This window comes from Arachis stenosperma, chromosome 8 (genome assembly GCF_014773155.1).
Source record: "Arachis stenosperma cultivar V10309 chromosome 8, arast.V10309.gnm1.PFL2, whole genome shotgun sequence".
NCBI classification, from domain to species: domain Eukaryota; kingdom Viridiplantae; phylum Streptophyta; class Magnoliopsida; order Fabales; family Fabaceae; genus Arachis; species Arachis stenosperma.
In genome coordinates this window covers 45,817,541-45,845,319 of record NC_080384.1, presented here as the reverse complement: position 1 = coordinate 45,845,319, position 27,779 = coordinate 45,817,541, and the positions used below count along the sequence as shown (strand labels likewise).

The following is a 27,779-nucleotide window of genomic DNA, read 5'->3' as shown; positions in this document are numbered from 1 at the left end:
TGAAACCGTTTATCAAGAAATCGGCCGGTTTGAAGAAATCGACGCCATTTTAGGCTTGCTGAGTCTTTGAACCAATGTTTTAAAAACCAAAGCGGCCGGTTCGACCGGTCTAACTGTGAATCGGCAGCAATTACGGTTCGATTTGCCTTTTAAAACCGCTTCTCAAAAAATCAGAGGAAAACCGTCGAACTGGCCGGTTTTCGGCCGGTTGAACCGGACAAGGAACCGACCGGTTTAAAAGAAACGGCGTCGTTTTTGCCAAATTTGCTTACTTTCACTCTTGGTTCTGAAGCTCCTTCGTTTCGTCCCTTTCTCCCTCCCTTTCTTTCATTCACAGAAACTCAGCCAAAAAACCCTAGCACTGTAAACCTACACCACCGCCGCCGCAAGGAGTGGCATACTGCCGCCGTCCGTCCGTCTATCTAGCTTCCCTCGTGCTCCAAGTCTTCAACCCCCGTTCGCTGTCACCGATCGCAGCTGCTTCCTCGAGCTCGGCGTCCGTCGTCTTTGTCTGCTCAGCCGCGCTTCCGCCGCCGTTGGTTGCCGTTAACGTTCGCGTCTTCGTTCAGCCGTCGTCTTCGTTCGCGTTCTTCGCCGTTCAAGTTTGCTCGGGGTTCACCGTTCGCGTTCACTCGCCCTTCACCGTTCGGGTTCGCGTTCGTCTGGAAGCCACGTTGCCCTGCTTCAAACTCTGCGACCAACCCGCGCGCTCCACTAGCCGTCGAGCCGCCGTGAGTTCCCTAAACCCACCACCAGACAATACACTCACACAACACCAATACTCTGCTTCAAACTCTGCAACTTCTTATTTCTATTACAATAAGTAACTATTTGATTTGGCAGTGGTTTGGATTTTTTCATAGACTGAATTAAAGTATACAATAGTTATGTTCTCTTCTCTATCACATTGATACTAAGCTTTGAATTCTCTTATTTAGTTTCAAGTTTACCGCACTCAACATGTTTGATGAAATGCTTTAACCATATTTCGGGTTGGTTTTATCATTTCTAGCTTTTAGAAACTTAGTAAGTTGATTGCATGTGAAATTAGAATAATTGGATCTTAGTAATTAGGAAATTTTAGCTGCACAAATAGCATCTTTGTAGAAAACATATTGGCACGATGATTCCACTTGTATTAGTGTTCTTCTGGTAAATTTTAACTGTTAGTGTGAACTTGTTAATTTGCTAATTGTTCTTGTGTTGTTGTTCTGTTGTTCTTCTGTTATTTTTATTTTATTTTATTTTATTTTGTGGTTTTCTGTTCTTGAACTTGTTAAGTTGATAATTTGCTAAATTGTTGGGCTGCTGTTGTTTTAATTTGCTAAATTGTTCGGTTTCTGTGATTTAATTTGTTGGATTTTCTATTTAGGTTTTGTTCTTGTTTATTTGCTAAATTGTTGTTGTATATTTACGGTCTTTGAGATTCTTGCTGGATATTGGTGATCATTGATTTATTATATGCTTCATGTTTTCATTGTTTTCTTCTTCTTCTAAAGGAAGAAAAAAAATTCTGTTTTCATTGTTTTGTTGATTGTTTGTTTTGTTTCAGAAATTAGTTTTTTGTGATCAATGCTCAAACTCTAAATGCTGTTCTGTTGGTTTTGCAGTGTTTGTTTTGTTTCAGAAATCAATTTTTTGTTATCAATGCTCAAACTCTGAATGTTGTTCTTCTGTTTTTGTTTTGTTTCATAAATCAATATTTTGTGATCAATGCTCAAACTCTGAATGTTGTTCTGCTGTTTTTGTTGTTTCAGAAATCAATTTTTTGTGATTAATGCTCATACTCTGAATGTTGTTCTTTTTTGTTTTAAGGCTGTGTTTAGACGAGGTGATTGATTTCTGAGTGTTATTTTGTTTTTGTTTTAAAGCTGTGTTGTGTTCAATTTTCATTTTGTAGGAAATTCTGAGGTATATAAGAATTAAGAAGGAAGACTATTTTAACGGTATTATTCTGTTGATTCTGGTATGCTACAAGCTTGAACATAGAATTGAAAAGAGAAACCCTTTATTATTTTATATCATTGGCCTATTTTTGGCATTGCATATCGTTGTAGTTTGTTTATTCATAGAACTAGTTGTTTATGATCCCCTTTTGAAGTAAAAAAATGCAGTAGAAGAGTGTTTAGAACCAGTTGCTTTATTCATTGAATTTTTATAGAATCAGGTGTTTATTATAAAACAGTTTTTCCGGTTGAACCGGTTAAACCAATGAAATAGTGAACCAATAACTAGAACGGTTAGATGACCGGTACGGTTTTCTGAACCTTGCTTTGAACTTTGAAAACGGAAGACCATGTGTGACCCCCCAGCCCCCTTCCTGAATCAAAAAGCAACCCTAGCCTCCAAAATCCAAAGGCTCAAATGGCAACCCTAGCCTCCACCACCGCCGTCGTCTTCGTCGAGCAGCTGCATCATGGTAGCCGTCGTCTTCGTCTGCCCTCTGGTCGCTTTCGTCTTCGTCTGGCCTCTCGTTGCCGTTGTCCTCGTCTGCCCTCTGGTAGCCGTTGTCCTCGTCTGCCCTCTGGTCGCCGTCGTCTTCTTCTGCTCGCCGAAGGTCAGTGCTCAGTGCTCCCGTTGTCTCTTTTTTGCGTAGCGTGAACGCCGGCGTGCTTGTTCGCGGGTTCACGGTGAAGAACCCCCGCAGAACCACTAGCGCCACTCTCGTTCATCGCGCCACCGTTCATCGCACCTCCGTCCTCATTGCCATTCGGCACCCTGTCGCTGCCTTCAATTACGGTATCTTCTCCTTCCTCATTCACCGAGGCACCGACCTCGGTGCCATCGCTTTGCTCCGCCGTGCGACAACAGATCCACAGTGAGTGTGGTCATGTTTCGCTCAATTGAATTTCTTAGATCTAAACTCTCAATGTGCAGTTCTATTACTTCTACTGCATCTCTGATTTTTGAATTTTGGCTTGCAGTTTTTTAGTTGTTGCAGTTGGTTCTGTTGCCAAATTTGTGTTGCTGCTTCATCGTAATTACTAATTTGCAATCTATAATTTCTGTTGTTGCTGATATTAGATTTGAGATTGTGGTTGATGGTTGATGATTGTTGAATTGTTGTTTGATTCTAGCAAGATTGAACACATATCTTGTTGTTAGCGATGATTGAACCATCTTAGAGCTTTTCCTTCCATAACTTGAATCATTAAATGATTAGCTATACTCCAGTGCTGTTCGGTACTCTATGGTCTATACTCTGTATTCTTGGTGTTGATTGAATCATTGAATGATTAGTTCACTGCTGTTTTTTTTTTCTTGGTTAATTTTTGGAAAAAAAATTGTTAATCTTTGTTAAAATTGTACGCAAATTTGGCTAAAATTATAATCAGCTGAAGATCTTGTTGATCTTTATTAAAATTATACTGAAAACTTTGTTAAAAGTTTGTGAGAGCTTCTATTTGTTCATCATGATTAGTCTTTTGTTATAGAACAAATAAATTTGTCATTTTTGTTTTTAATGAAGAAATAGATGAATTGAATTAACTTAATTAACTAGATAAATAGATGATGGAATATTTTATTATTGGTTTGGTTAATTCAATGAATTTTTTTTTTTGTTTCTTGTAACTATATTAATGAGTTCAATTGTGATATAATGACTAATAAGTGATAAATTGTTAATAATTAATGAAATCAAAAATTATATTAGATTTTGCTTGATGTAGTACTTTATATTTGGTAGACATTTTAAAATTTATATTAGACTATAATTATATTTTAGAGTATTTATTTATAATTTATTTATTATTTTATTATATACAGTTTCTCGGGTTAGATTACGGTTGAACCGGTTAGACCAATGAACCAGTAAACCAATGATTAGAGTTGTTCGATGACCGGTTCGGTTTTCAGAACCTTGGAAAACCCCATCCACCCCTCAAATCAAAATCTCAATCGGAAAAAAAAAAAAAAAAAGACGATGAGTTCAAGCGATAATACGAATGCCATTGCTGAATGCACGAAGCAACTGAGGCGCCACGAAGTTGCCATTGCTGAGCTCAACAACCTTCCCTCTTCCTCCGTAATTACCTTACTACCCCCTTTTTACTCTTTCTCCATACTTCTAGGGTGTTGATATTCAAGTAGGGTTTTTATGCTTCCCACTTTCTTGAGTTTGATGGGAACAACAAATTATTTTCTGGCTTCTATTGGAACTGTACTGGACCTAAGTGTAGTTATACAAATTAATTGGAATAAGAATAGTTACAATTTTGGAGCATATGTTGCTAGCTTGCTATTGGGTTATTTCTTGAGTTAGGAAAACTAGTTTAGTTGCAATGAGAATTCAATTCTATGTGTTTATTCTGTGACTTACTTTTATCCTCTTATTCCCTTGAGAAATGTTATGTAGCACTAGTTCACATTTTTATCAAATTTGTAACCATTGTCCTTAGGAGGTTAATTTAAGAGTAAACCTCTGATTTTGTCCCTGACCAAAGAACATGGAGGATAAAGTGGTTCTTTGCAATTTTAATTCGTCCTTTATTGTAAAAACTCATTTGTAGTTAATTTCATATGAAGTTGATGACAATTTAATCAAACCTATCAAATTATTTAACGATTCTCAGCTATTAACTTCACATGAAGTTAACTGTACTTGAGTTTCTACCTTTGAAAAAAGAGTGACGAATTTGAAAAATAATTGGGAGTGGTGACTCATCCTCCTGATCATTACTTGACAAATTTAGTCATTCTATACAAAATCCGTACATGTATGAAGGAAGCCTCTAAAAAAATTTGTGTCTTCTAATATTTCTATATTTCATGGCAATTTCTATTCTAAAATAATTACCCAATAGGTCTAAAAGGACATGCTTTGTTTTCTTGCTGCAGGCTGTGTATCAGAAAAATTGCAACTTATATTTTCGCACAACCATCCAGAAAGCAACAACAACTGAACAAAGTAAGAATTATTCACCTTTGACTCTGTTTTTCTCACATGTTTTTATGTAATTCTTAGGAGATACCCATGTTTGAAGGTGCCAAACAATTCTAATAACATATTTTCCCCCTGAATTTATGTTGGTTAGAGCAACTAGATTCAGTCAAAGCCAAGCTAAGAAATCTGAATCCTTCTTCGTAGTCTTGAAGCCTAATTCTTTCTTGGTAAGTAACACAACAATTTCCTGACCTATGAGGGAGGGCAATAATGTAATTAGGGGACTATGTTCCAACTTGGAAGTTTCTTCTTTGTCCAATTGCTATGTAACGTGAAATGCATTTTACTAGTGATGTTTGTTCTACACTACAAAATGAACTCTTTAATTGAAATTTATCCTTTATGAATTTTGTTTCATTACCGACTCTTGATATTATTTGTGTTTTGATTGGTTATGGACATTTGATAGCTTCGAAGAAATTGTTATAGAGAACAAGATGCTATCAAGATAATCTGTTGGTTCAAATTTGTCCCACTAACTTATTTTAGTACACTACTTACCTCGTAAGATGTCTGTATTTTTTTTCATGTAAGCTTCATGAGAAGTTATTTTTTTTTAAAAGAAATTAATTTGAATGTGTTATTAGAATAACAATTTATATTTATCTAATTATATGCCACCATATGTGTGATTCTTTTAAATAACTTGGCAACTAGTATGGCCATTTATAATTGTGGATGAGCGACTCTTACACTGACTTTATATAAAACTAAAATCATAAATTAGATATAAAAGAATAAAATGTAATAAAGTTGGAATCGGTCTGAGGTTGAAAGAGCAAGGCTGGGACAAAATATCTTTACAATAAGGTGAGAAGATAAGGTTAAAGTTTTAATGGGGGTAGCTTTCGGCACAGCAAAGCTTGAGAAAGAAAACCCAGTTACTAATTCAACCTAAACCCAGTTTATGGTTAACCTTGAATCAGATTCAGTTTTAAAAGACCCTGAAACATAGGAATGACCTATGTCCCAACGATCCAACCATTGATGGTACTGCCATTCAAAATATATTTAATTTACTTTGCTTCAAAACTAAACTAAAAATCATATGAAATATAATTAATGCAAACATACATGTAAGACATGAAAATGCCGAAAGAACTGAAATATAATTGTGCAACACAATCATCACATCACGTCAACAAGCCTCGAGCAAAACTAATGACCAATGTTAGAAACGATGACAGTGCAAGGAAGAAAGAACCTCATCTGTAGCAACTAAGCATGACAAAAAAAAACGGCTTGAACACTACGATCAACTAAATTATTATTTCACCCCAAGTTACTACAGCTTACAAATTCTACTTCGGTGGTTTGGGATGAGAAAACATCAAAGCAGAGCAAGTTCTATGAAAATATGATCTTAACAAAATTCAAAACCGGACAGCATACTAAGCCCTCATAATACAGTTTTACAGAAGCAAGGACCCTGGACAAGGAAATAAATTCGTTTGCTTCACTTTCTTCTCCGCTTTCTTCGCCTTTTGTCCCTATCACTATCACTTTCATCAGAACTTGATGAGTCAGACTCTGATTCAGAACTAGCTGTTCCTGAATCAGATGAACTTGAACTCCCTGACTCATCATCAGATTCAGAATCTGAAACTTGTTTCTGTTGTTGCATGATGAGACGCGGCATATTCTTCAAATACTCACGCAAGTTCTCTGTAAGACCACCAAGTCCAATGGATGTGAAGAAGTTAATGGAGAACCGGGTGTTCTTTGGGTTATCTTTCGGAAAGATCGACTCAAAGGAGTCCTGCATTGTTGAATCATTTAACCGCTCATTTAGCAGTCGGATGCCAAGATGCTCTGATAATTCCTGCAGAAGAAATAGAGTAAAATCAACATCTTCCGCACAGACAGACATACTATGGTATTTCAAAAACGCAACTGAAACTAGTTGAAATCATAGAGCAAGTACAAGCAGAAAAGGAAGGTAACATTTGATTTTGACTAATGGTACCTGGAAGAGGATCTTGATGAATATACGGGAGGAAGATGTCGTGTCCTCTTCAGTCAGGCGTATGTACGATAAAACATGCCAAGGTAGAGCATCTGTCCCAAGTAGGTGAGCAAAGAATTTAGCCACATTTCGTAGCTTGTTTGTTTCAAGCCGGTGAATCATTGAGTACTGCTGGACAAAGCACTTCTCAAAATTCTCTTGATATACTTTATTGATCATGCAGAAACGCTGCCCCAAAAGACCATAATATCGGAGATATGTTCTCTCTTGGCTGCAACATTCCAAAAGCATAATGCATAATTCCATCTGCCATCAATCAGAGAAGTGTAAGCAATTCTTGGTATGAGGGAGCATAATTTTCGTGAAAACAAACAATTTAAAAAGCCAATAAAGATTAACCAATGTAGCTACTGTTTTTAATAGTCAAAACTGAAGTAATCAAAGCCCCACATCTCCAAAAATACATCAAAATCAGATAATAATGAAAAGAAAAGAGCCAGAAGCATTGAACCCAGTTGATTCCTATTTAAACCCAACCTGAAAATCAGTGATTGCCAAGATAGACACTTCGCCCACAATAGAAAATGCTCTTGAAGCACACTAAATTGCAGACCAAAAATAAAAATAAAAAAGAAAAGAAAAGGAGAGTGAAATAGAGAGCCTTCAACTTGTTCAATATCTTTGCATTAAACTAGATTCTGTTCATTCCTTCAAATAACTTGAAAGTTTATGTACCAAAAAAGAAAAGATCAGAATAACATAACAGCTGGAAGAAATTTTGACAATAGAATAGTAACAGAAAGCCCAAGATTGGTTCCAAACCTCTTGCCCAGGCTCTAGCTTGATTTTCAGAAGCTTGTGACCAGCTTCCTCGAAATCTACACTGGACATAATTGTTAGGTAAATTGTTCTTCTAAGGTTAACAAGGTTTGTCTCTGTTTCATCTTTGATTTGCATGCTTTCCTCATCATCTTCTTCATTGGATTCATCATCTTCAACATCATCATCGTCCAACTCTGCATCAGAGCCTTCCTCATCCTCAGATTCCTCACCCAGTATAGTTTTCTTCAGCTCTTCATAACGCTTCTCATTCTCCAGGAAATTAGGGTCTGGCTTGAAAATATCTGAGAAACAGAGAGACAAATTAGAATGTGCAAATATATATATATATATATATATATATATATATATATATATTCTATAAGAAAATCATACCAAGAGAAATTTCTGGATCTATTTCCTCATCCAATGAGACTTCGTGAGTTAATTGATCCTCCTGCTCCACAAGGTCTAGTTCAGGACGAACAGCTGGATAACCCTGTGAAATCAAAGATAAAAAAGTCAAGTTAATTGAAACCATTCTTTATAGTCTGATTTGCAGAAGTGTCGAAATATTTTTTACAGAACAATAGAATAAAAGAATATACCTGAAACTTGGCTTTTCTTATAGCAAATAGGCCTTCAATCAGAAACTGAACACGTTTGTCAATTTCTCCTTCATGAAGAATTCCACGAAAACGCTCAAAGATACCTATAAATTACAAATCTAACTTCAGAAAAATTATTGAATACCGAGATCAATCGTTGTCAGTGCTTCCTAATGGAATCTTTCAACAATCATCAAGGAATCTGTAGAAGTATTTAGCAACACAGTACCCAAGTTGAGTTGATGCACTTTTAACTGTAACTTGTTAATAATTAATCATGTTATTTACACATTATTATAAACAAGCTTACACAGATTCTCTTATTTCCAAACACATCTGAATAAAGTAAAAAAAAAAAGAATTAAAAACAGAAAAAAAGGAAAACGGATTCCTGCAGCATTGGCTGAGAAGTCAGGGTGCAAATGGGGACATGGCATTACTCAAGCTTTTTCAATGTCCTGATTCTGGAAACCAGTATTTCATTCACTAAGATATGCTCTACTAGGACCTCTCAGTCAGTTGCCATTAACAAAGCGAATACACAGTATAATGGTTTCATATATGGGATTCATGATGCAATAAGAAGTGTAAAAGGTACTTCGAAAACAGAGAAACAGCAAAGATTGAGAGAATACCCACCATGAAGACCTTTGGGTGACAGATCCTGCAGTATTGACCCACATTCTGTTACAAACCCAACCGCTACTTCAACACTATCATCCGTAGGCTTCTCCAGCAAAACTGTGAGCAACTCTAGAGCAATGATCTCATGAGCCACTTGCTGATTCACCAGATGTGCTATAAATTTAACAGCAGCTAGTAATTGGGGCTAAAAATCATGAAAGCCAGATAAAAATAAAATTAGAATCAGAGTGGTTTTGTTAACGGAGAAACAAAAAGACAGACAGAATAAAGGCAAACTGGAAGGAAACCAATGATCTTAGACATAGCGAATATTAAATTAGCAGAAAAGATACATACCTTGTCATTCCGCTTGTAAGCTCTCTTGAGCTGCAAAACAATCCTTCTAAGCAAAAGATCGCCTACCTCGGGAAACTTGGTATTCACAACAGCAACCAATGCCGCAAAGACGTCTGTAAATCCTGGCGATGCCATCTGAGATTTCATACATGACCGACAGAATAGGCCTCTTCCCCTAATCAAGTTCTCTGCAAACAACTCTGGAATTATGTTTTTTATATTAGTAGCATTAACCTTGTTCACCAGCCCATTAATGCTCTTTCTCAGAGCATCCCATGTTAACCGTTGATACTCAGCACTGCTTTTGTCCTGAACTTCTTTCATCATCCGAGCCAACTTAAATGGAGGAATGTAAACACCACCACTCTTTCCCAGTTTAGATGCATCACCATTCAGGTTACCTTCTGGGATTGTTGACTGTCTTTGATGTCTTGTGTTTTCAACTATCCTTCGAGGTCCATCCTCTTTCTTCCTATTATCTTCTCTCCCATTATCTCTCTGACCCTTCTCATCATCATCATCATCTCTTTCACCTCTATACCTCATATCCCTTTTTGATTTCCTGTTCAGGTCCTCATCATCATCCTCTGAATCATACCTGGCACCATCCTTTACAGATCTATGCCTTCTATCCCTATTCCTTTCTGATTTCCTAAATTGATCCCTATCAACTTCTCCCTCCAAATTACGGCTTGCTCCATCTCTTTCAACTCTTTGCCTCCTTTCCCTTCTTGATTTACTGATATGCTTCCTATCATCTTTTTCCTCACCATCCTTATCAACTCTACGTGTCCTATCCCTATCTCTTTCCCTCTTTGATTTCCTAACCAGCTCCCTATCATCTTCCGAATCATGACGCTTCCTTTCCCTTTCTGAGTCCATGCGAAGCTCACCCTCTTCTTCATCTGAATCATGATGTGCACCATACCTTTCAAATCTTTGCACCACATCCCTATCCTTCTCTGATTTCATGGGCAGCTCCCCATCTTCTTCCCCCGAATCATGATGGGCACCATCCCTTCCATCTCTATGCCTCCTATTCCCATCCCTTTCTGTTTTCCTCTGCAGCTCTCTGTTCTCTTCTCCTCTGAACTGGGTCGTATGTAGTCCCTTTTCAGCTCTTTGATTCCTATCCATATCTCCTCCTGATTTCCTGGGCAGATTGCTATCGTCTTCTTCAGAATCATGGCGTTTCCTGTCCCTATCCCCTTTTGACTTCATTAGCAGCTGCCCCTTTCTGAAAAGCGAACCAGTCTTTGATCAGGATACTAGGTTAGAGGTTTAGGGTTCGACAGGTTTACCTAGGCTCAAATAAACATTCTCAAAAGTTTATAACATAATAGCGCAACAACAAACAAATAACAATTCAACAAATTCTGAAATTACAATTTAAGTTTCAAATACATATTACAGAGTAAACAGTAAACTAAAAATTAACAAATTACGAAATTAACCATCCGAAGAGGGGAAGCAGCGAAGATGTACCAGAGATCCAAAGGGCAGACGAGACTAGAGAGAAGTGGCACCGGCAGGACAAAGGAGCTGCCGAAATTGAGACAAAGGCGGAACTAAGCGGAGAGAGTGTGTGTGAGAGAGACAAACTCAGAGAACTCAGAATGAGCGAAGAGAAAATGAGACTGAAGCGCGATGGAGAACACTCAGAGGAGAAAGCAAAAAATTTTGGGGGCCAAAGTATCGTTTAGGCATTTGGCATTTTAGGGCCAAGAATTATCCTAGTTCTCCAGTTCACAGTTCAGGGGCTACGATTTTGTTTTTTCAAAAAAAAAAATGTACTGTTTCACCATTGTCTTGACTATTTTTTGAGAGGGGTCTGGTTCTGAGTGGGCTAGGGTTTATTTACCAATTTTGAGGATGATGATGAACAATTAAGAACGTGGTTTTCAATATATAATTTCAAATATACAAATTCGATGATTTCTAAACTAATAAAATTCAGAGTTTTTATAATTTGACATAATAATTTGTTCATATTTTATCATTAAAAATTATAAAATAAAAATTTTTTAATTAACTTCTACATTCTAATAAAATAATCAGTAAGAATACTCATTACAACAAAAATTTAGAATAAAAAATTTACACAAACTCAAACCATCAGCAACAAAAAATTCAGCATCACAACAAATTTTAACAAAAACCTTCCAATCAATTGTTCAACAACAAAAACTCATAATACAGAAAACTCAGCATCCAAATCCAGAGAATCCAGGAACAGAAAAATTAAGAAAAAAATCCAAACTGAACATCCAAACTAAATTCAGAATCACATAAGCAACAACTCAATTCAGAACAAGATGCCAACTCAGAATCTAGTACAAAATCTCAACTCAGAAGCCAGAATCTTAGAAATTGAAACTGAAGAAGCAATGGCTTACCGGAGACACGGCGAGGGAGGAACGGCGGTGACAGAGTGACCTCGGGAGTGGATCAGTTTGCGACGGCGAGGCGCCGAGAAGAGATTCCACGGCGAGGCTCCGGGCAGAGATTCACGGAGGAGAGGACGCGCCTGAAGAGGATAGAGCAACAGTTCGCGTGACGTAGAGGAGAAGAGGATCGAGGACGACGACGGCACCCTCTGTCACTGCCGACGACGACGATCACAGAGACGGTGAGGAGGAGAAGAGTGGCGGCGGCTGGGGGCTGACGGTGGCTGGTGGGGCTTCGCGACGAACACAGGAACGGTGAGGAAGAGAAGAGTGGCGGCGGCTGGGGGCTGACGGTGGCTGGTGGGGCTTCACGAGAAGCAGGCAGGCTGGGGGCTGACGGTGGCGGCGGTGTTTGCTCTGATAGGGTTAGGTATTGAGTGAAATTAGATTTTGGTGAGAATATGAGAGTGAGAGAAAAAGGAGAGGCGGTCGGGTGTTCTGCTGTTTGAGGGTGCTTTTTTTTTTTTCCCTTCATTTGAAGGAGAGCCGGACCTTCAAAAAACCGATCCAATTCAGTTGGCTCAACCGATTTTTTACCTTTTTTCTAGAACAATTGGGGAAGTCAATTGGACTGGACAGAAGCCCCGGTCTCCAGTTAACCCAGTCAAACTATTCGATCCGACTAGAACTTGATTAAGAATAAACTCAAACATCTTTAAATTAGGATTATTTTTCTTTGTTTTTTGAAATAATTTGATGGTTTGATTTTAGTTTTAAATTTTTAATTGTTATTGAAAAAGAGTATTTTTGTTCTATAAATAAAAAACATTATTTAACCATTTAATAAAATTAATTCTAAAAATATAATTATCTTTTTATAATTATTTATAAGGATATTTTTGTATATATAATAATATAATATTTTTAAAAAATAAATAAAAAATAAATGTTGCCAAAGATAAATATAATATAAATCAGTAAAGTATCGTTTTTGTCCCAAATGTTTGGGACAAGTTATATTTGTGTCCCTAACGTTTAAATCGTCCTATTTGTATCCCTAACGTTTATAAAAGTGACTAATGTTATCCTACTATTAAGTATTAATTATACTAACAAATTATATTGGATTTGGATTCTATAAAGTTTGAATTTTACTTTAAAGACTAAAATATAATTTTCTACCCTTAAATAGTTTCCCTTTTATATTTATTTTTTGTCCCACTTATGAAATCAATAGTGAGAAATCACATTTTATTCTCTAAAGTGAAATTCAAACTTTAAAGGGTCCAAATCTAATCAGATTATATTTTTCAATTATTCTCACTTGGATCCATTCATTCTCAATTATGTCTCATTTGGATGTGTTTGATTTTAATATTATACCCACTATTTGTGTTTAGATTCGATTATGTTCTTAGAAAAGTAAATTATGTAAATGTTGTAGAAATTAGTTTCAACTTTTGATAAGTTATTTTTCGGAGTGGATTATAGATTCTATCCCAGACATTTGTATTCTAACTTTAAGAAAATATTTTTAAAACTCAAACTAAAGCGTCCATGATGTGTAATTGACCGGTTGAATCACTTTTACAAACGTTAAGGATACAAATAGAATGATTTAAACGTTAGGAACACAAATAGAATTTACCCAAACGTTGGGACAAAAACCATACTTTACTCAATATAAATTAACAAACATATCGAAGCAATCACCATTTAACAAAGTTGGTCATTTAATATATTTTTGACTTTAAAAAAAAAACAATCTAATCATTTTTCAAATAATATAAATTAAAATTTAATTTTTTTATATTTTATACTTTCTAATTAAAAATAACATTTTAATATAAATTTTTTTTAATGTTATAAAAATTTTACGAAATAATAATAGATAATGAATAAAAAATATTTATTTTTGTGAGGTTTTATAAGTTATATTTATTTATTTAAAAATAAAAAAATTATATTTGTTAGTTTAAATTATGTATAAAAAATTATTTTTTTATTTACCTATTAATATATTTTATATTTATTACAATTTATTAATACTTTTTTTATTTCATATTTAATACGTATGATTAAAGTTTATGTTTATTAAAGTCAATCAATACTTTTATTTACATGTTTGTATATATTAATATAGAATGACTTTAAAAGAGACAGCACATGTAAATGATTCATATGGAATAAGAATAGTTATTGAAAACAATGAGAGTAATAAGAATAAAAATAAAATAAAATATCATACAACAGTTTATAATGGAATTTAAATACGTGGAGAGTAAGTAATAGATATAATGGACCAACCAATTATAGTTTAAATGACAAAAATTTAACCACAAAGAGTTGTATAAATAGGGAGGTGTAAGGGATGGCAAACAGGCTAGTCCACTCTATTTCACCCACCCTGTCAAACCAAAACCCGTTCCGTTCGGCTTAATGAGATAGTACTAAATTTTTATCTTACCCCTCCTAACAACACATTGGCGAGTTGGCAAGTTTTTTTTTAAATATTAAATATTAAAAAATATATATAATTTCACAAACATTTTACTAAACTTATAATTTGTAAAAACAAAAATTATAATTTCTAAAGTCATAAATACTAAAATTTTTATAATTCTAAATATCTAATAAACATAATTATTAACCAAGTTTTTTTAAGCAAAATCATAGAATGGAAGGCACACCGAATAAGTCCGTCCTGCCCCCGCTAAAACTCCCGAGTTAGACGGTACAAGTTAAGCAAATTTTTACTATACGGTCTCAAATTTTTTACTCGGTCTGCCTTTTTTGGCGAGTTATGCAGGCCGGCCTAGTAGATTTTGGTCTTTTGCCACCCTTAGATAGGTGTAGTGGATGACATGAATCAACGTGTCAATCAATGCAACATGAAGCAAAACAGTAAGGTTCTGAAAATTAGTTGGAATTAGTTGGTTGAACCAGTCGAACTGGAACCGATTGAAATAGCAATTTGGGCTATTAAGAAAAACGGACACCAAGAGAACCGTCGACGTACTGGAAAATCGTCTAAAAACCGGTCGTTGGATTGAACCAGAAACGGACCGATTTTTGAAATTCAGTCGTTTTGGGTCTGCGAAGGGGAAAACCAATGCAACGTTATGTTGTTTGCAGTTTCTGCTAATTTTCATGAGTATCATCACATCAGAATTGCAGAAGTGCAAAACTCCAGAAAAAATTTTTCACTTCGGCAGCGCAGGTCATTGCATCGTCCTCGCCACTTCTTCGCTGGCTTGTAAACAATGTCGCCATCGCCGTCCTCCGACCTTCTACTCTTTTTTTCATTTTGGTCGCTGATAGGTTAGGAAAGCGAACTCAAGAAGCTAAAGAAGGAAGAAACACTCCACTGAGAAGAACAAGAAATTCGTCCAAAAGAAAAGAACAGAAGAAGAACGAGAAACAGCAGCTACTGCTTCTATTAGTTCTTTTAGAGAAGAAAAAACTTGAACAAGACAGGGTATTTATTGTATGTGCCGGTTTTTTTAACTTACATTCGTTATGTAGGAGGATCACTTTTTTAGCAAGTTCAATTTTCTTGCCAGAAAAATTCTCTTTGTTTAGTCTCATATCATAATCTGCATTGAGAATTTAAATAACCTGATGATGCCCTTAATGCTGTAAGACAAATTAATAAAGTGGTCTCTAACAACAGGTTTTTGTGACGTAATTTCCACTGTGGTGTGTTTCTTTTGGAAATATCAGAAGCATACAATTAGTTACTATTGCAAGATTAAAACAAGGGTGTAAAAAAGACGGAAAAAAAAACTATTATCTAAGCAGAAGTTTCCAATAAAAAGACCATGTGCTATACTGCTAATAAAGGCCAAATTCGCAGATCGCAGTCCTCATATACCTGGGATGGAACTTTAGATATCTACCTGGGTTTATGTTGGTGTAAAGAGGCTGTAACAAATAAGTTACAATCTATAAGTAAAATTTACAAATAAACACATCAAAAGGACTAGAAACACAACCTATTTTTATGTGGTACTTCCTTCTATAAAAGAAGATTTATTTAGATAACCAAATATATAGTACACAGATATAATAAGAGTCTAATAGATTCTCTCAGTTGAGATATAACAATTAGATTAATCTAATTGTTTTGAAATTTTGTTTGCGGAGAAGTTATATATTTATAGCATGTATTTTGTACAACAAGATGCATGTGACAGTATGTTTTAGGGTTTTGGCCATAATCTAAGATAATTCGTATATTTTCCATCAACCAATTAACTTAGCAACTGGCAGAAAGGAGGAACTAAGTAAGTTCACGGTTTAAAATTGAATGACTAAGCATTATCGAAATTGATTGCAGTGATACCAAAGCCTCTCACGATTCTGACATTGCTGCAAAGGATTCTGCCGCGCTGAACTGGTTATGATATGATGCGAAGCTTTCTCCCTCTCTTCTCAACGCTCTATTCTCTATCAATTCACAAGCCAAATTCAAAATTGAATTTCATTTCTGATGATCTTTTGAATATCTACTTCAATTGAGTGTTGTTGCCATTGATAATGTTGTCTGTAGGGGTGGCAATATGTACCGGTGGGTATCCAACCCGACTCCACCCGGTCGGATAGGGATTGCCAACTCGATCCGCAACGGGTAGGGTTGGGTGCAGGTAGGGTTCTCGTGCGGGTCGGGTAGGGTGCGGGTTGAGGCTCAATCCTATCCGACCAACCCACACTATATATATATATATATGTATGTATATGTTATACTTATATACTTATATAAAAATATGTTTTAAGTGGATGTTAAATCAAATACTTCTCACTAAATGTAAAATATTATTAGCCATTAAAAAAAATCATTAATTGATAATTCAATATTTTTTTAACATAAAAATCAGTTATATTTTAAATTATCATTAAATTATATAATAAAATTGTATCTTTTTTATAACCCGCGGATAGAGTCGGGTACCCGCGGGTTAAGAGTGGGTAGGGTTAGGGTTGAAAAATTCTCAACCTGCGAATAGAATAAGATTGAGTTTATATAAAAATCTTAACCCGCGAGTAGGATTAGGGTTGAATTCAAACCCTACCCTACTCTACCCATTGCCACCCCTAGAAGTCTAGATCATTTCAACTTGGTTAAACATTTTCTCTTTTAATGAAACTAAGTATATAATGTAATATCTTATACAATGACATCCAAAGCTCCTATTAGCCTATACTCTACTGTTACAATCTTTACTCTGTCAAATGTTATGATATCCGATGTACCATCAAACAACCTGTTGAATTTAATTAAGGGTTATGTTAGGTAACCAATAATTTTTTTGAACAACATGAATAATAGACTTTATAATTAGTCCAATTTAACTAAAACACACTATACCACTAATTAAATTTAAGATTAATTTACTTTTTTGACCCCATTATTCAGCAATATTGTTGTCTACCTATACTTTTTCTTCGATAAATAGTACTTCTCTTATAAGTTATAACTCTTATCCAATCTGATTTTGGGTTTGTAAACAGTTCAAGGATGCTGTCAACTGTCAAGTTTAAAAAAAAAATATTTTATCTGAGCAAAAACAACAAAATATATTTGATCCAGCTAAACAAATATAAGAACTGAACCAAAAGATAAAAGTAAATAAATCACTTCCAACATGCGTCTAAAAGTTACACTGTCTTGAACACAAAAAAGAGCTACAATTAATTCATGCCATGCAAAGGACCGCATATAGTAATAGATCATTGAACTACCAAACGCCAAAACTGGAGTAAATATTTAAGAATTTGTAATTGTCGATAAAAAAGTTACAATGAGATAAACTAAAATAGAACTGGAGCAGATAAAATTTCAGGAGTACCACCAGCATGGGCAGATTCCATAATATCCATCCCTCGAGAAACATGAAAACGGGGCGTATCTTACCTCTTTCTCTTCTTATTTCCTTTGCCTTCGCCCTTGTTGAATCCCTTAACATCATAAGTCGTGTCAGCAGTGTTCTGCTTCTTCATTCCCTTCCTGCCTCCAAAGCCAAATTTGGAATTCCTAAATTCCCTTTTCTTTTGTGTCTTTCCTTTTCCAAAAGCTTGCTTCCCCTTCCCTCCTGACCGATCACCCGGAGACACTCCTGGCCTTTTGCCCTTTGACCTCTCAAATGACTTTCCATCCTCAAAGTCAAAACCTAAATCTGCATCATTGCCATGGTCAGCAAACCCACTCTGTTGCCTTTGCTTCCTCCATTTCTTAACAGATTCAATGTCTTGCTTTTTCTGCTTAGCCCGTTCTTTCATCTTCTGGGCTTGAATCTCTTTCGCCAACCTCTTGGCCTCCCTGGCCTTTCTTCTCTCTTCGGCCTCTTCCATCTTCCGCTTCTCTGCCAGTACACGTCCTTTCACCTTTTGCATGTGGTTATCAGTCTTCACCATTTCTGCGTAATAATCTGGAGGTCTCAGAAAGGGGAGACCCAGTGACTGGAGTTTCTGATATGCCTGCTTTGTTCCCTCAAATGCCTGGTTGTAAAACGCAAGCTCACGTGTTAAGTCATCATTCACATCTACTTCTTGCTCTTGATCAATATCAATGGAGAGCGTGTGAATCCATCCCACATTCTCTGGCCAACTGATGTCTCCAAGTTTATCCAACAGAGCATCTCTGTTATAAACTGCAGTTTTAGACGGTTCAGTTAATTTCACATCTTCGTCGGATTCTGATTCAGATTCTGATGCCGACCTTTCCTCATTAAGATCTTCAGCTTCACCACCAATGGTGGTATCATCATTTACCAAATGCTCCTCCATTCAACCTATAGAAAAATTTGGGGACAAACTTTTAGAGCAAGATATTGCAGTCTAGCGTTTACAAGTATCAATTTCATTCTTTCACTTTGGCTAAACAAAACTTCATTGAAACTCGGAGACAGTACAAGGTATAAACACCCAGCACCCATAAAGAGTGGAACCATGTGTTGAGTCGAAAGCAGAAACATAACTTGAGATACACATTCCGCACAAATCAGTTACGTGCTAACAGACATAACTTAGGGAAACATGGATGACAAGAATCCTACATATTCTACTCAACAAATTAAGTATTTAAGACAACTAAAAGTATAATAACGCATACAATATCGAAACGGCATAAATCCTAAACACTCTTCTTTTCATATCACAAAAAACAAAAATTAAAAAACAAAACAATACTATGCTTCAATAAAAAATAAACTAAACTACTTGATATTTTCAAATTACTGGAACATAGAACCTAAAACTGTATACCTTTTTGTCTTAAAACAACAATCACATTCAAAGGGATAGTAATAAGTCACCATAAAGGACATAAAACCCGACTCATAACACAACTTCATTCTAAATGGGAAGAAAAATCAGAATCTCAAGTGCATTGTGCAAGTGATAAGCAATAACATTTTTCACCATATCACCATATTTAAAAACTCATATATCCACCTTAAACTAAGACAATTGAATTAAGACAAAGATCATAATGCCAGCATAATTTGTGAAGCTCAATGACACACGAAGGTCAGTTTTAAGACCCAAATAAAAAGGTGCTCATAGAACACAATTCATATTTCCTAGCACTAGTATAACCTGATCCCTAATAATTCAAAGGCCAGATTTATTAATGATATTGTGCTAGAATAAAACCTCTAATTTCTGCAACCCAGGTAGAAGCAGTCTATTTCCAGCATTCAAAGGACAGCAAGGTTGGGGATGTTTTGAACAAAATATTGGAGTTCAAGTAATCATTAAGACAGTCACAATCTATGCATAATCAAGTCACAAAACAGTAAAACACAAAGCAGTACATCACTGCCCAAAAATATCACAAAACGCAAAACAGCAGCAGAACAGAGCAGTCAGAGCTAATCAATAATCATTAGTCAGATAATCATTTAATAAAAACATAAAACATTCAATAATCATTCAATGATTTCTGAAAAGAGCATAAAAAAACGAAGAACAAATGAGCACTGACTGCGGCGGAAGAAGACTCGAAGAGACAAGCCCCTGACTGCGGCGGACGGCGGCAAACACGGCTCCTCCTTGCCGCGGTGGTGGAGGCTACGGTTTTTCTCTTGGTTGAGCTTCTGCTCTGTGAACTCGAAGGAAGGAGATTGGAATGGAGAAAGGTTTTTCTTCAATAATTTGATTTCCGAACAGAGCATTAAAAAAAAAACGAAGAACAAGTAAGCAGTGAGCACTGACCTTCGGTCTGAGACGGCGAGCACGACGGCGAGCATACGAAGACGACAGCTAGCACGACGGCAAGCAGACGAAAATGACGGACGCTCGACGAAGAAGCTGCGTGCCTGCAACTGCTGAGTCTGAGAGCGAACAGGGGTTGGAGACTTGGAGAACGCCGACAGGACGAAGAGAGAAGCCACCCGAGTGCGACGGACGGCGGCAATGGCTCACTTCTTGCGGCGGTGGTGGAGGCTAGGGTTGCGGGCAGCTCGTTGTTGTTGCTTTCTGAAAACTGAAGGAAGCGAGGGCTTGGGAAGGTTGGCATCTCCGGTTTTTTTTTCTTTTGAAAGCGAACCAAACGGCGTCGTTTTACTGAAACCATCCGGTTCAGCGATTCCCTTCTGGTTTTCGATTGAATCTCCATTCGAGGCGATGAACTGAACCGTAAGGTTGTCGGTTCATCGTCGGATTGGTCCGACCAGTCGGTCCGCTTCGATTTTCAAAACCATGTGCTCAAACTCAAGTTCACTCATCGAAATTGAGCTTGGTTCACGGCTTGACTCATTAACAATCGAGCCTATTTCTTAAACTCAAGCTCGATTTATCGAAAGCTCACCAACGGACTCAAATAATAGGAACATAATCTATAATTCTATATCAATAAATTATAATATATTTTAAAAAATATTTAAAAAGATCAATTTTATATATTATTTATCTATCAATAAATTATAAATTTTTTATTTATATCCTACATCAAAACTATATATAAAAAAGTAAATATAAAATTTTAAATAATTAAAATCATTAATATATATATATATAATTGAACCAGCTCATGAGCTAACAAGCTGAACTTATCCAAACTCAAACTCAACTCATTTAATTTATAAGTTCAATTCCAAGCTTAAACTTGGTTCACCAGCTCACGAGTTTAGCTTATCGAACTAATAACGAGTCAAACTCGAACTGGCTCATGAGTTGGCTTGACTCACTTCCAGCCTGCTCATCACATCCATGTAGGGATGGTAACACCACCCAAACCCGCGAGTACCCATCCCGTCTCTACCCGCTCGGGGCGGGTAATTACCCGTCCTGCACTGGAGCAGATTTTTAGCGGGGTGGGTTCTTGAGCGGGGCGGGGCAGGCTTATGTACTACCTGCCCCCAATATCTATATAATATATAATTTTGATATATAATATGTGTAATATATATAAAATAATTAGTAAAATGATTAATAATATTGTATCATATTTAAAATTTTACTTTAATTTATGTTATGTATGTGATAATGGTTATATAATTTTTGAAATTTAATTTTATTTATTAGATTTTAATAATTATAGAGGCCGGTAGAAGCGGGACGAGTACCTGTAGAAGCAAATTAGGGTTCAACCATTTACTACCCATAAGTAGAAGCGATGTGAGTTTTATGTGAGTTATTGTAAGGCGGGACGAAATCGAGTAGAGCGAAAATCCACTTCTACCCGCCTCGTTGCCACCCCTACATCCATGGCATTACCAAATGCTCCAACACCAGGAAATATAAGCCGGCGACCTGGCAAAAAAAGGACCTCGGTGGTCACGATATATTGCAAATATATCATTTGCTTCAATTTCAAGGTTCTTCAACTCTTAAGAATGGAGGGATCCATCTTCAAGTGGTGGATGGTATTTGTTCGACCAAGGTGATCTGCAGAAAGGTACATTACAAAATAAGTTTAGCATTATCCTTATTTCTAACAAAAACTAATTGCTTCATCATCTACATGGAAATCAACAATAATAGACTCCAACAAATTTTTCCTAATTGATTTCTTGTTAAAAAATTGTACACAATAAAAATATTTGATGGACGAACCATATGGCATATTGAGCTCCCTCACATAATCAATTTCCCTTCTGTATTAAAAAAGAAAAAAAAATGTTTGTTTTACAAAATGAGAGAAAGGAAATATGTACAATTTTCAATTTGTTATAGTGATAAAGAATAGTCAAGAGCATGGTTCAATAATTAAAAAATTAGTAAAAAACTGGAACATAAAACTACAGCAGTAGTATATACTGAGTTAATAGAAATTGCAATGCAAAATAAAAATTTGAAAGCTACATTCATCATGCATGTATAGCAGAAGAAAAGAAAATTCAAGCAGATAATTTATGAACTAATTAAAAATCAGAAAGATAACACAATTATTTTAATAAAAATGTTAAAAAAGGGAAGAAGAATATTTTTCACAAAAGATTGTTCTATATTACGTAATGTTGAATTCAAAGAAATAGAAAAATCAAAAGACAATAATTAAGTGGTAGGGCAAAATACAAGGCTATTCCATCATTGCAATATTATAAATCAATACTTAAAATGAGTCAAAATCCACCAAAACTCAAGTGCCAACACATTAAATATAAAATCTAAAAAAAATCATATAAACATAAGCTCTTTTTCCCAATTAATGGATATTAAGAAACAAATATTAATATTCTGCAGTCAATACAAAAGCTTTAAAGAGTAATAAGCTCATTTTCAAGAAGCTAGTTTACAAATAAGCTCATTAAATAATAAGCTCATTAACTAAGCTCATTTAAAGAGTAATAAGCTCGTTAAATATAATGAGTGATTATTGATGTCTGTGTTTTGTTGCTCATCAGTCATAATTGATCTTTATCATTAAAAAGTATTAATCTCAGCAAACTTTTGTTTTGAACATTAGCTTATAATGGTTGTTGGCTTCATAATTAAATTAAAACTATTAATTATCGTTTTTTGATGGATCAGTATGGCCTCAGTTTTTGAAGGAAATAATTTTTGTTTTTACTCTATTATCGAAATGTATAGTCTGTGATGGAACTAATGGCAAAGTAACATACTCAGTACAATTTTTTATGATATTGCTAATAGAATTTTATATATAAATTATGTTACGTGTACACTAAAATCAGCCACTAAAATCAGTCACCAATATAAAGTATATGCTGAAAAATAAATACACATTAAGCATAAATTAAACCACATATATATTTATACACAAATATATTGGTGACTAATTTTAATAGCTGATTTTAGTGTACAAATAGCATTTTTGTTTATATATTGTCTTAACCATGCTTTTTATGTGTTACATATATGCATTTAAATTATTCAATATATATATGGATTCATTATTTTCTTTCTTTCTTTTGAAGTACGATTTCTTTTTCCTTTCAATCTACAAAATTGAAAGAAAAATCACTGTTAGGATGGAATTATTTGGATCAAAGACATTCTAGATATATGTAGAACTTGTGTTTAGCAAGATAGGCAGGAGATTGGAATAAACTATGTGGGAATGAATGTAACAAATTAGATAAATGTTAATTTTGTTTTAATTAAGCGGTAGTATTATAGTAATGGTAGCACACAAGACGAAGGCACTAACCTTCTGTGAGAGTGAATTTTTGATAGTGAAACGAGATTATAATTATATTGAAGAATGTGTTATCGAAAGTGGTCAAAATATTTTCAAGGAGCTATAGTTTAATTAAATGGCATAATCTCTTAATATTCTTTTAAAAAAATTTTGAATTTTAGTCTCATTTCTAACTTTAAAAAAGAAAAAAAAAGGTGGTCAATGCGTGGATTTGATTGTTAACTATATTTGCTTAGGATTGATATTTTTTAAGCTTTAGTCTTACGTGTGGATTGGTTTTTGTATGCATATATTTAGTCCTACGTGTGGTGGGTTTAAGACTGAATGCTTAATCTAAATGCACATGAAAAAAAAAACTTTAACTTTGTTTATAATTGTATACATCTAAATTAAATGTCATTGTTCAAAACTTTAAAATTTTGTTAAATATAACCGCTAATATTTATAAAAAATTTATATTTTTTTTATGAAAGTTCTAAACCTTTTTTGGATTATATAAATATTTTGTAAGAAAGGGTAATTTGAATTTAAATAATAATATTTGTTAAATTATATTTTTTTAATAAAAAGTTATTTGTTTAGTATGATTTTCTATTTAAAATTAGAAGTAATAAAAAACAGATTTGTTTTAGTGAATTAATAACCTTATATTTGTTAATATCTAAAAGAATATAGTGTTCAATTATAAAATATTTATAAATATTATTATTCATATTTATGTCCAAAACAAAAATTCTTATTAATATTTCAAAACAAAATATAACTAAATTATATTATTACTTAAATATAATAAGTTAGATGTAACTTCAAAATAAATTCTATTAGAGTATATTTTTTTAATTTTTAAATAAAAGAAATTAATTACTTAATCTATCTTAATATTAAGTAAAATAATTCTTCATATATATATATATATATATATATATATATATATAGCTTTACTCGAATTTTTACATATAAAATTTTGAGTAATAGATTTACTATATAAACAAACTGTTTATACACATAGGCAATTTGATATTTTTTAATTCAACGAAAGATTTTATTGATTTATTGAAATATAATAGATCGTCTAAAGTAGACAACAATAATAGAAGATGGTTCCACCAATTATACTGATTGATATGAAATAAAATTAACTTTAAAAAAGAAATAGACAAAAAATAGATAACATTTGGGGAAAAGAGAGTTAGAGCGAGGTGAGGGCCCTGTTGGAGAAGAATTTCTCCATTAGTTTCTTGGTTCTATTGACAATTTCAGCGCATGGGGACGTTTTATCTTCGAAGACGCAAGTTACACGCCAACCAAATCTTTCCCAAGGTGATTGTAGCAGGCTCCGGGGTCGTTTTTCTTGATTTTCACTATAATTTTCCTCATACTTGTTCAACTTGAAGACAATGAATTAAACAATGAGTAATTAATTCTGGTTCATTAATGCATTTAAAGCACTGCCGCACTGGGGATTCACATTGAGAGATCTGGATTGCAGCTTGAGCTTAAGAGGGAGTTCTCTGTGTATTGCTTTTCATAAAAATATCTTCACCTTTTGTTGGAGAATATAATTAAGGACCAGATCGATAGACAATTTGATATTGTAATTTCATAGGTTATTAATAAATATGAATTGAAAATTATTATATCACATGATGAGTCAAACAATTTTACTGAAACAAAATATTTAAAAGTTAAAATAAATAATAGTTACACATAAATTGCAATTGTAGCAAAACAAAATAAACCTATAAAAAAAAGCCGATTTAAAACTGTATTATTAAAAATTGAACAACTACAAAATTAAATTTGCTTAGATAAAATTTATATTACATAAATGAGAGGGTCTTATTTTTATATAATTTAATTTCTGTATTTTTTAAAAGTCAAACGATCCAATTTTTATTCTTTAAATTAAATCATTTCATATTTTAAAAAATATCACAGTAATCTACAATTTAAAAAAATATTATTATTAATTTAATATAAAAAATAGAAGGTGTTTGTTTATTTGTGAATTCACTCAAAACTTATTCATGAGCATGTGCTTGTTTGTTTGTGAAAGGACCGTGCTTCCTTTGAACTTAATATACTTTGTATACCCGTTTATTGCAACCAACAAATATTGTTGCTTGGTCATTTTCCTTCTTTTGTTTAGAGTTTTTAACAATGATAGACAAAAGTTATGACATAGTTCATAGTTGGTAGATATAGATGAAAACTTGTTATTGATATTGTGAATTTAAAAGAATATTTCATTTTATTATAATTAATTTTATTAGTATATTTATATTATGTGTATAAGTCGTAATAATTTCACATTCGAGTACCACTTGTTCTTTTTCATTTTTTTCTAAGGCATCAAAAGGCCAACAATTGGAGTTTAAATTAACCATCCTCATTTTATTTTCTCCCGTTCATAATTGAGACTAGTTTTGTACTTGCATTGAAAAGAAAATAAAATAAAATAGAGATGTATTCTTTTAGCACTCCACTCATGCTAATAATAGAATTTCATCACAAATATCTATACAGCGACACAATTTCGTATTCTCCCTAAATGGATTAAAATTAACAAGATTAGTGGATTAATATTCACTTCATTTTTTATTTATATATCAATATGTGGATAGTATATCAATTACTATGCATAGCAAATATTTTGATCTTTTATGGTAATTAGATGTATAAAATTCAGATTTTGGTGAAAAAATATATATTCTATTATGTCTTTTAAGAAAAAATTATATATATATATATATATATATATATATATATATATAACAAACAAATATTTTCATAATAGATACACACGAAAATAAAATACCAAACAAAATAATAAAAAGAGATGATACTATTAACAGACATGCCACTCTCATACGACCACTACTTTATATAGAGTACAGTGATTCAAAAATTATTACTAAGAGACATGTCCGGAGAGGCTCCACATACACAAAGGCTGCTACTAACTAGAATTTTTTTTATTTTCACTAAATAATAATATAGTAGCTAATAAAAGCATGATTAATTAACTTATTTTTTGGTTGCGGAAAGTAGTAAGGACTAATTCTTGGTGGATCGGAATTTCATTTAAGGTATGGCGCTGGCCTTAATTAACTTATCAGTGCTTCTCAATGAACTCTTTGACCCTTGCAATAAGAGCTTCAGTTTCAGCAGCAGTATTTGGATCCATATCCACCGCAATTTTGTTAAGATAAAAACTATGTGTCATTCCTTTGCTAACAAAGAGCTCCACATCATGATTTGCCTTCTTCATTGCTTCATAGTATTCCATCTCTGTATCCCATATCAAATCCATCTCCGCAAGGCACACTAAAAACGGCGGCAGTTTCAGCCCGCTAAGCGGCGACGCCGCTTCCCCCATCGGGCAAGTTATGGGGTGATCCTTAGTACTCCCCACCGGCAAAGCTAACGCCAGGAAATTGTCCAACATGTCTAGAGTCAAGAAAGGTGATTGCGGTTTTTCAAGCTCTGATTTGCTTCTGGTTGATCGAAGAAATCCTGGGTGAACCGGGATAGCACCGGCTAACCGGAGCGGTTCGAGACTTGCCTTACCTGCCAAGGCAGCAACTTCGTGCACAACGTTCCCACCGGAGCTGTCTCCTATGAGAAATACACGGCTGAAATCCGCGTGTTTCTCAAGCCACAACTCCTTTGACTCTCCTTTAGCAACAGATTGTAGCCAGAGTAGAGTCGAGAAGCCGTCTTCAATGGCTGCCGGAAGGCGGTGTTCGGGTGCACGACGAAGGAAAGGAGACACACAAATGAACCGAGCGGCTCGAGCGAACCGGGTGTACATGTTATAGTACATAAACCAGTCCGGTTCGCTAATGCAGAACCCGCCACCCTGGAAATGGACAACTACCGGCAGCTTTTCCTTGTCAGCAGATGTAATCTCGGGAAGGTAAAGTCGGACGGAGCGGTTGCTCTCCGCGACGGTTATTATGTCGCGGGTGGCAACTCCGTCGATGAATTCTTCATGGGGTGGTACTGGCTCGGCCATGAACTTCGCTTCCGGTGGACCGGTCCATGTACGGTCTACTGAACCGTCGTCGTAAATTCTGAGCCAACCGGAGACATTCTGCACAAGTTTTTTCTCTTGCACCATTGATCAATGAAGAAATGATTGATATGACTGTGGTGGTTTGGGATAATGAATGAGAATTGAGAGAAGAAGAGTGTGTGGCTATGCTTATCTAATGTGATTTGTGAAGTTTGGTTAGTGTTACACTCTTTTATAAAAGGCAAGTGTGGTGCTTCTGTAGCTTCGTTATTAGCTTTTGGTTTAATGGTCAACGAGAAAAGGGAAAGGGAAGCTTCAAGAGAAATTACTGTGTGGAAATGAAAGCAAGAAATAGTTAGCGAGACAAGAATTAAAGAATAGATGGAATTAAAGGAGTAATCCAAGTTGAGTAGTAAGTTTATTAATTTGTTTAAGTGTAAAAAAATTGAA

General features: G+C 34.7%; 3 protein-coding genes and 1 long non-coding RNA gene across 9 annotated transcripts; 1 reads left to right on the top strand and 3 right to left on the bottom strand.

Moving 5' to 3' along the window:
• Positions 1 to 296: 296 nt before the first annotated feature.
• LOC130943492 (uncharacterized) lies at positions 297 to 5,316 on the top strand. Of its 4 annotated transcripts, none has more exons than XR_009071829.1 (4): positions 297 to 731; positions 3,769 to 4,027; positions 4,840 to 4,909; positions 5,037 to 5,316. It is a non-coding gene; the product is annotated as an uncharacterized LOC130943492 (long non-coding RNA). The 4 variants fall into 4 exon arrangements; XR_009071830.1 differs by adding an exon at positions 1,901 to 1,946 and having other exon boundaries at positions 4,840 to 5,316; XR_009071828.1 differs by having other exon boundaries at positions 4,840 to 5,316.
• Positions 5,317 to 6,022: 706 nt separating this feature from the next.
• LOC130943491 (uncharacterized) lies at positions 6,023 to 12,198 on the bottom strand. 2 transcript variants are annotated; one of them, XM_057871392.1, is made up of 8 exons: positions 11,716 to 12,198; positions 9,320 to 10,573; positions 8,978 to 9,167; positions 8,339 to 8,442; positions 8,127 to 8,229; positions 7,734 to 8,035; positions 6,912 to 7,217; positions 6,023 to 6,767 (listed from the first exon to the last, which is right to left on the bottom strand). In XM_057871392.1, exons 2-8 carry the CDS (start codon positions 10,538 to 10,540, stop codon positions 6,402 to 6,404), a joined length of 2,592 nt encoding a protein of 863 aa, XP_057727375.1. In that variant the 5' UTR covers positions 10,541 to 10,573; positions 11,716 to 12,198; the 3' UTR covers positions 6,023 to 6,401. The 2 variants fall into 2 exon arrangements, with proteins under 2 accessions (XP_057727375.1, XP_057727374.1); XM_057871391.1 differs by having other exon boundaries at positions 9,320 to 10,556; positions 11,716 to 12,197.
• Positions 12,199 to 17,324: 5,126 nt separating this feature from the next.
• On the bottom strand, positions 17,325 to 20,196 carry LOC130943901 (probable rRNA-processing protein EBP2 homolog). 2 transcript variants are annotated; one of them, XM_057871985.1, is made up of 3 exons: positions 19,921 to 20,196; positions 19,691 to 19,807; positions 17,325 to 18,497 (listed from the first exon to the last, which is right to left on the bottom strand). In XM_057871985.1, exon 3 carries the CDS (start codon positions 18,490 to 18,492, stop codon positions 17,617 to 17,619), a length of 876 nt encoding a protein of 291 aa, XP_057727968.1. In that variant the 5' UTR covers positions 18,493 to 18,497; positions 19,691 to 19,807; positions 19,921 to 20,196; the 3' UTR covers positions 17,325 to 17,616. The 2 variants fall into 2 exon arrangements, with proteins under 2 accessions (XP_057727968.1, XP_057727970.1); XM_057871987.1 differs by lacking the exon at positions 19,691 to 19,807.
• A 5,925-nt stretch (positions 20,197 to 26,121) lies between these two features.
• Positions 26,122 to 27,549, bottom strand: LOC130944879 (probable carboxylesterase 15). The gene has a single exon (XM_057873455.1). It carries the CDS (start codon positions 27,432 to 27,434, stop codon positions 26,427 to 26,429), a length of 1,008 nt encoding a protein of 335 aa, XP_057729438.1. The 5' UTR covers positions 27,435 to 27,549; the 3' UTR covers positions 26,122 to 26,426.
• Positions 27,550 to 27,779: the final 230 nt, after the last annotated feature.

Excerpts from the sequence above, each read along its gene's own strand:
- LOC130943491 (XM_057871392.1), bottom strand. The coding sequence starts at position 10,540 with ATGAAGTCAAAAGGGGATAGGGACAGGAAACGCCATGATTCTGAAGAA. Across the intron at positions 8,036-8,126 it reads AGATCCAGAAATTTCTCTTG|ATATTTTCAAGCCAGACCCT; the intron begins GTATGATTTTCT and ends TCTGTTTCTCAG. Across the intron at positions 6,768-6,911 it reads TCATCAAGATCCTCTTCCAG|GAATTATCAGAGCATCTTGG; the intron begins GTACCATTAGTC and ends TTTCTTCTGCAG.
- LOC130943901 (XM_057871985.1), bottom strand. The coding sequence starts at position 18,492 with ATGGAGGAGCATTTGGTAAATGATGATACCACCATTGGTGGTGAAGCT.
- LOC130944879 (XM_057873455.1), bottom strand. The coding sequence starts at position 27,434 with ATGGTGCAAGAGAAAAAACTTGTGCAGAATGTCTCCGGTTGGCTCAGA.